Source organism: Mytilus galloprovincialis, chromosome 12 (genome assembly GCF_965363235.1).
Source record: "Mytilus galloprovincialis chromosome 12, xbMytGall1.hap1.1, whole genome shotgun sequence".
NCBI lineage: Eukaryota > Metazoa > Mollusca > Bivalvia > Mytilida > Mytilidae > Mytilus > Mytilus galloprovincialis.
In genome coordinates this window covers 64,518,853-64,527,403 of record NC_134849.1, presented here as the reverse complement: position 1 = coordinate 64,527,403, position 8,551 = coordinate 64,518,853, and the positions used below count along the sequence as shown (strand labels likewise).

Below are 8,551 nucleotides of genomic sequence, written 5' to 3'. Positions count from 1 at the left end.
TAACACCCCATATAGCAATAAAATTATACTTTTATTGCCATTCATAACTCTTAACAGACCAATTAACAGACCGAGTTTTATACATCCGACCCATTAACAGACCAGGTTTTAAATAAAGATTGATTTATGTCACCAAAATACAGATTTTCGTGTAGATTTTTCACACAATGATATCAATATGGTTAACAAACATAATGCCTTTCTTTTTTCGATGTTCAAAATATTGAATGGAAGTAAATTTAACCAATGTGTCATTTTGTGTACATTTTATGTGTGTAAAATGTGTATAAATTTATTGATGAGTAACCCGCCTTTTCATTTTATAGATCGTACATCGAAGCTAGAAAAATAATAATTACACCACTGAATTCAGTACATTGAATTGTTTTGTTAGACATGAATACTTGTTATGATGAAAATATATTTAGAAAGTTATACTATGAAACATGCTGAACTTTCAATGATTTTCTCGATAACACCTGATTAACAGACTTTAGCCAACCCGATTAACAGACCAACCGCCGATATAGCCGCATACTCAATGTATATTAACAGACCAATCTCTCGGTTAGCCGAGTGTCGGCCGTGAAAACGGACAGAAAATACGAAACAAATATTTAAAAAACATAGATAAACAAAATGTTCATTTTCTAACCGAGTCCCTGTGTTTATTACAACCTCTTTATTTCAGAAAAGTGTTATCTCGATTCGTTGAAAATCCCTTGGTGGACTTTGGCAGTTATCTACACTTTAGTCGGGTTGTAGTCTCTTTGACATTTTCCCCATTTTCATTCTCAATTTCATATACTAGTGTACATGTGTATTATTACATGTTACACAGGTGAATGACCTAGTTTGTAATGCAGTTTGTTTACAAAACTTGAACTTAGGTAAGAGATTGTCGTATCATTTACATTTATTATACATGTTTTATTTTCTTAACATAAAGTAAATCTGGATAAAGGTGATTGACAAACTGAATTTGTATATACGTCAAGTTAAAACGTTTTAGGGGTAAGTCAATACCTCAGGTACACTTAAATAAGTAAAGTCAATGGTGCATGAGGACATGATTTTGATATTTATAAGATACCCATAGTCCCTCCCCCTTTTTGTCATAAATTCTAGATGTTGGCTTAAAAAGACAATACGACGGACGACTGACGGCAAGTGATGATATAAGCTCGCTTGGCCAGGTGAACTTTTCTAATCAATTGTCGTCCGTCGTCGTCGACCGCTGTTAACTTTTACAAACATTTTCTCTTCTGAAACTACTTGGCCAAATTTTACCAAACTTTGCAAAAATAAAAATAGGCAGATTGCAATTTATGTACAAAAGAAAAGTCAGGATAAACTAATAAAAAAGGCTGGTCTGAGGATAGAATAGAGTAAAAAAGTAAAAAGGCAAGACAAAGATAACAACTAAAATAAAAAGCAAGTATTCATCCTAGACCCCCCCCCCCCCCCCCTAAAACAAATTGTAACTCCATTCTATCATATAACATAACCTTTCGTGTGACATTAACGTATCATAAGACCCTAGTGGAGCAGGATCTACGTGGTTCTACACTTTCAGAACATTTCAGTTCAACCATGTCCATGGTGGAGTCCGTTTTTACTTTAGTATTAGTTATATGTTAAGTGGACTGATGTTTCTCTTTTCATCTGTTTTATTTTAGTTATGGTTATGTCTGTGTTAGACTTACTTTAAAGCGGGTATTTTCTTGAAGTTTGAATTTTGCGATTTTTCTGACTACATGTACACCCGTTTGTTTCATTTAAAACATTTCGCGTTTTTTCCTGTCGCTGAATCATCATACCGTGAGATTAAAACTTTGCAATTGAAAATAAGTCCTTCGCACAGCTTTTCCAGTTTACAATATGATTTGCCACTGCTTCTTTTGTATCTTTTATTATAATGTGAATTTCCGCAGTCTGGCCCACCATTTAGCAGTCTTTATTACTCACGAAACATGCAATATGATTAGGAAGCTACCATTTGATTTTTATGGGGAAGGGCTAGGGTGAAAAATGATATCCTGCATTTTGTTTTGCAAAGTGTTTCTCATCCTGTCTTTTTATTTGCTGAAAACCCCTCACCTCAAAATCGTCATTCTTGAACCCCCCCCCCCCCCTAAAAAGCAAATGGTAACTCCCTTATATTCTTTTCTTCAACAGAATAATGAGCTCAGACAGAACTGATGGACTGTTTCCTGTTCGGAGGTACCAGTATAAGAACGGTGACCTCGAGATCGATAATCCATGTGTGGACAAAATAGCACTACACCCCTTTATGACATTCTGGGGAGATAACTCAAAAATTGCTGAAAGGTTACAATCCATTCGGAACATGGAATTAAAAGAAGATGACATTTTGATAGCAGCTTATCCTAAATGTGGTGAGATTTCTTTTTTACCACTTTATATGCGTTACGCACGTTATTGCGTCAATACCGTGTAATCAACCAGTCCATACTAATAAACAGCTTTTCTATAAAATCATAACAGTTAAGTTATATAAAATTTATATATCCATAGACGTCACTAGACAAGTAAATACTATTCTGAAAAAAATAAAAATTGTTTTATCATATTTTACAATTCTAAAATAAGGACATCACATTGACAAAACGTCAAAAATATGCGTGTCAGACATAACAGACTATACGCATAAAAATTTTAGCAGGGGTGTTTGTGTTCTTCAAAACAGTGTTATAACCGCGAAAATTTGAATGAATGATATGCTTTTTATATAAAGAATTACAATATTATAAAAATATAGCCTTTGTATGAGGTCGATACAAGGATATATTGACCTGAAAGAAGTATATTGACTGAGGACGAATTTCGAGGTCGAAATACTTCTTTTGGTCGATATATCCTGTATTGACCTCATACAAAGGCTATACTTCAACAGGTTAATTTCCGCCCATATTTGTATTAAAATCGTCATTTGATTTTGTTGGAATTTTATAGATATCATATTGTTTCCTTGACAATAACAACATATTAGTTGTTATTTCAAATGCTTTTTTGTTTGTTTGTTTGTCCTCCTATGATTTGGAGATTCATGTTTTCGTCAAATAATTGATCACAGATATCATTTGTTTCAAAACGACAATACCCTGAAATTCATTACATGACGTCACACAAAGTATATCGGTTTTTAAAATAACCGTGCAATATGCTTTTTGCTATCCGCCGTTTTCTCTCTACTTTCGAAAATATAGTTTAAATTGTGACTACATGTATCCCTAAACGAATAACATTTGTTAAAATATACGAATTAATAATATTACTGAATATGCGTTCCTGTAACGACCAACGCTATTGTGCCTGAATAAAAAAAAGTGTTCATGATGGTCAGATTTAGGAAAATGTTACGTTATCAAAATTTATTGGTTTTAAAATTCTTAGATTATATGAAATTTCGTTTGTGTAAATATGCTTACAAATTAAAGTACATAGATAGACTATATCAACATCGAATGTTTCCAGCACTCAAACCACATATACAAATGCAACGTTCGGCTTCTGGCAAATGTTTTGCAAGATGTCCAATGTCGGATTTCGCCGCTTTTTACAAATAAACTGTCATTTGCGACGTAATGTATTGAAAATTTAGAGCATGTCAATGGGGAAAGATACTAGAGTGACATTCAAACTCATAGATCAAACACAAACTGACAACGCCATGCTTTAAAAACAAAAATGACAAACAGACAAATAATACTTCAAAAGACACAACAAAGAAAACTAAAGACTATATGTATATAAGCAGAGCGAATGTTACCAAAAACTGTGGGTGATCTTAACAAGTGCTTCGGAATGGTAGATCCTGCTGCACACGTGGCACCCGTCGTTATTAATTAAGAATTGAATGCTTCTTTTTGTATATTCATTGGGGTGTAAAAGCGTTGACCGAAGTACATGTTTTGGCTATGATCATGAAAAAACGATTACTTTCAAGATTTTCTAATATTTACCTGTACACTTTATTGTAGAAGCTCGTGTCATCATGTATATATGTTACAATTAATTTTGAAATGAAGGTTGATTTCAGAATGACGCGAGATTACTGTTAGCCAATCAGAATAACGTATTAAAATGAAACATTCATCTAATGTAATTATTCAGGCACACACTGGGTTTGGGAGATTGTGAGCATGCTAATGAAAGGAAAGGCCGATTACCAAAGAGATATAAAAGAAGAATTAATGATTGAAGGGAAAATTGACCTGAGTTCAGTTAGCAGGAGTGAATCTTCGCGGATACTGAATACTCATTTCCCATACAGATTTTTACCACGAAAGCTGATTGAAAATGGCGGGAAAATTATCCATGTTACTCGGAATCCTAAAGATATGTATGTTTCACTGTACCACCATGCTATCAATTCGGGACTCTTCGGACCAAAATGTGAAAATCTTACATGGAACCAATACTTTAGCGATTACGTTTTCGGCGAAGGTATGATTTTATTATCATGATAATGATTCCGTGCATGCCTCTTTTAAAATAGTCCTTGTAATGTGAACATACACGATTTGGGAAATAGGGCATGTCAGCTACTGAGAAAGGAAAGTTGATAATGGGAAAGCTGCATATTTTGCCATGTGTAGTCTATGATCTTTCTCGGGGTTTACCATTTCTCGACCAGTAGGATCGGTCGCCTTCTTGATATCTTAAAAGTGTTTTAAAAAATTATGTAATTGGTATATAGTCATGTCTCAGTATTTCAAAAATAATTTCTAGGACTCTATATTTCTTTTTTAATTTAATTATGGTATTGTATAGTTGTTACCTTAATTTGATATCCACAATGTTATATTATCAACTTGAAAGATTAAACACACAGGTCATATTTATTTCTATGTGCAAATGTTTAAATGAATGCCAAATAAAAGTTTGCCCTATATTTCACGGTTCACAGAACATAGAAATGGAGGTTAATCGGGGCGTTATTCAATCTGGTTTGTTGTTACTAGAATTGGTTAAAGAAACATATTTGATATGACTGTGTAATTTTAATAAAAGACATTGATTTGCACATTGCTTTATATTTAGGCCAAATAAAAAAGTATGTGTGGTTCCAGTTACATCTGAAAAAAAGTTAGGGTAGGTAGGTAGGGATTTTTTTTTATTTTATGTTTTTTTTTTACATTGAGTCTATGGAAGCAACATTCTGACTTTAACAGTGCTTAATGAAAAATGACAATAAAATCTTTAGGGTAGGCTATTTTTAAGCCGAAAAAGTAGGGACGGTAGGGTTACTGGAACCACTCATATATTTTTATTTGGCCTTACAGTACAGTTTTATGGTACATGGTTTGCTTATGAGAGGGAAATGTCGAGGGCGAAGAAAGAAAACAATAACATTCTCACTGTACATTTTGAAAAATTAAAATCGGTAAGTGACGTTCTTTAATATGCTAGTGTCTACTCTTTTTTATCGACTGTCCGAAAATATATGAACACTATTGAAATGACGCAAACGAGTGCATGAATCCTGGCAATTTTATTTCTGTTTTGTCATTACAATTTCAGCAAATATGCTGGAATATGACGAAATAAACATCGATTGATTTCAGTGCGTTACTTTGTTCTTTGAATTTCCAATGACATCAATGTGTTTTCTCGTATAATCTTTTATTATCAACCAAATTTTTCACAGAAAAGGGGGGGGGGTGCGGCCTCTGGGCCCCCTCTAAACCGCCTCTGGTAAGATGTCTTAGAGTCTTGCAATTCCGAAGAGTTTTGTTTTAACGTCAATTAACTAACTATTAATTCGTGTGTTGAAATCTTCTATTAACCCCCCGTAGTAACTAATACACATTTAACACGTTAAGACCATATTATAAACTAATAATGAATATAAATTTTTAACTTAAATTTTAACAGGATCCGGCTACAGAAATACACAGAATAGCAGATTTTCTTAATATTCACGTGACTGACAATTTAGTAAAAGACATTGTTAACAAATGTGATTTTAAAAACCTAAAAAAGGCGGACAAAGATGTAAAAACAATGGGCCATGAAATGAAAGTCCTACTAGAGTCTTCAACCAAAGAGAATCCGAGTATCAAACTTCCAGAAATTTACAGGAAAGGTAATGATCTTTATTTTCAATTTTATCAGGTATACTTATACATACTTGTTTTTCGTTCATTTTTTTATATAAATACGGCCGTTCATTTTTCGTTTGAATTGTTTTACATTGTCATTTCGGGGCCTTTTATAGCTGACTATGCGGTATGAGCTTTGCTCATTGTTGAAGGCAAATACGATGACCTATAGTTGTTAATTTCTTTTTAGTTTCATTTTGGTCTCTTGTGGAAAGTTGTCTCATTGGCAATCATACCACATCATTTTTTTTATATTTAGTAAAGGATAGTTGATATTCTTTTTACAGCCGATTTCAATGAGTATGTAGCTAAAGGTTATATATTTGGTTAGCATGCTTTCTAGCTATTAAAACCATGAAGTCACTGTTAGGTAAGGAATACTTCCCTCCTTTCAAAGTAGCCTAGTCCTATACAGACAGATAGATTGGTTATCTGTCGGACTAGTCTACTCTTAAAAAATGGTAGTTTACCTAACCTAACAATGATTTCACGGTTCAGCTAGCAAGCACGCTAATCAAAGATATTACCTTAAGCTACATACTCATTGAAATCGGCTGTAAAAGTAATAAGATTTTAAACGACTGTTATAAATTGATAGGGCATATAACTAAACTAAGAAAGCAGGACAAAATTAAGGTCTGTGTTCTTGTTTTTGAGATGTACGCCGTTGTTAATTTGGCGGGAACAGATTTTCTCTTGACTTTCCATACATGTAATACTAACATATTAAAGGAGTTCATGGACCCCTTTTTTAAAAATGACATTTGATTTGATTACGTATGAAGATTATTTGTACCAATTTTCATGAAAAAGTCAACAATGCATTTTTTTTTTAAATTTGATAAATATACAGCAAAAAATGAAGTTTTTTTCTACATTCATTTAACATTTGATAAAAATGAGTTATTTGTAAAACTAATGCATAAATTTATAGGACAATCATATGAAACAGAAATTATAAATAACTTAACAAAAAGCAGCTTGTGTTTATCTTTTAAAACAAAAAGTTATGTAATTCTATCGAAAGGACAAAAAATACGACCACAAATCCAAATTTGAGAAAATGAATGAAAATTTAGACCTCATTTATCCCAAAAAGTAGCACACGAAGGTATATTTGTATTGCATATTTGATTTTATCAGGTAAAAAATACCCTGTATGCAATTTTCATCAAAATTTCGTAATGTAATCAAAACTGTATCGTATGTCCAAATAGTATCATTTTAAATTTAAAGTTAATGATAGTACTTTACTTTTTCTAGGTTCCGTTGCTGACTGGAAGAATCATTTTACAGTGGCGCAGAATGAAAAGTTTGATGCCTTAATTGAGACCGAGATGAAAGATATTGACTTAGATGTTTTCTATGAGATTACAACTACGTAGCATTTGTCAGAATATACTTTTTTGTCGTAAATTTTCAATAAATAAAACATCTATGTCCAATAAGCATCCAACTCAGTCATTTTCGTGCATCATATTGGTAATTTTTATTTTACTTATTTGCATGTTTGCAGCTCATTTATACCAGTATATCATGTTTCGTGTAAATTGTTGTAATGCAAACTGTAAGCTTTTTTTTTATTTTTCGTTTATGTTAAAATTATTAATTTATTTCCCGTCCGTCCGTGTACGATTTATTTTGAAACACAATTTCAGATAAAATGAGATAAAAATTGAAAATAGAAATAGGGAATGTGTCAAAGAGACAATAACCAGACCAAAGAGCAAAATGTATAACAGCCGAAGTCCACCAATGAGTCTTCAATGCAGCGAAAAAATTCCGCACCCGGGGGTGTGCTTCAGCAGGCCCCTAAAAAAGGTATACTAGTTAAGTGATAATGGACGTCAAACATAACTCCAGAGGCTCCTGACTTGGGACAGGCGCGAAAATGTGGCAACAATTTAATAATTAATTAATTTTATTTTGTAAAAAAAATCTTATACATCCCGTTATTGTGATATAGTAAAAAAAAATATATTCTTGTCTTTCATTTGTGCTTATGTGCTTTGTCTATATATGCCTTTTTATGTAGCCTTATACATATATGACGTGGCCATGTACTTATACATCACGTCATTGTGTCACTGTACTATTGTAAATTTTTGTATTATTGTATTTAACTTTTGCTAATATACTTGGTTTATATGCCATTTTGTGCTTCTTTCTAAAGAAAGCTTTCAAAATACAGTTATAAAAATATATAAGCGTGTTTTTTGAAACTTTTAACCAAGACACTTCTTTGCAACTACCAAAATTAAACTTGTTTGTTTTCCATTTAAGGAATGACTGTAATATTTTTTCTTTCTATGACGAAATAACATCAAAAATGTGGTGCGTACTTAATAACCCGCATAACGGGTTATTTTACAGTGTGCACCACTTTTTTGATGTTATTTCGAATAGACATCAAGTTGATTGAC

General features: G+C 32.6%; 1 protein-coding gene across 2 annotated transcripts; it reads left to right on the top strand.

The window, feature by feature from the left end:
* Nucleotides 1–753: 753 nt before the first annotated feature.
* Nucleotides 754–7,577, top strand: LOC143054547 (sulfotransferase 1B1-like). 2 transcript variants are annotated; one of them, XM_076227569.1, is made up of 6 exons: nucleotides 754–890; nucleotides 2,179–2,399; nucleotides 4,138–4,470; nucleotides 5,310–5,410; nucleotides 5,902–6,112; nucleotides 7,392–7,577. In XM_076227569.1, the coding sequence occupies exons 2-6, from the start codon at nucleotides 2,183–2,185 to the stop codon at nucleotides 7,511–7,513; spliced, it is 984 nt and encodes a 327-aa protein (XP_076083684.1). In that variant the 5' UTR covers nucleotides 754–890; nucleotides 2,179–2,182; the 3' UTR covers nucleotides 7,514–7,577. The 2 variants fall into 2 exon arrangements, with proteins under 2 accessions (XP_076083684.1, XP_076083685.1); XM_076227570.1 differs by lacking the exon at nucleotides 754–890 and adding an exon at nucleotides 896–1,014.
* Nucleotides 7,578–8,551: the final 974 nt, after the last annotated feature.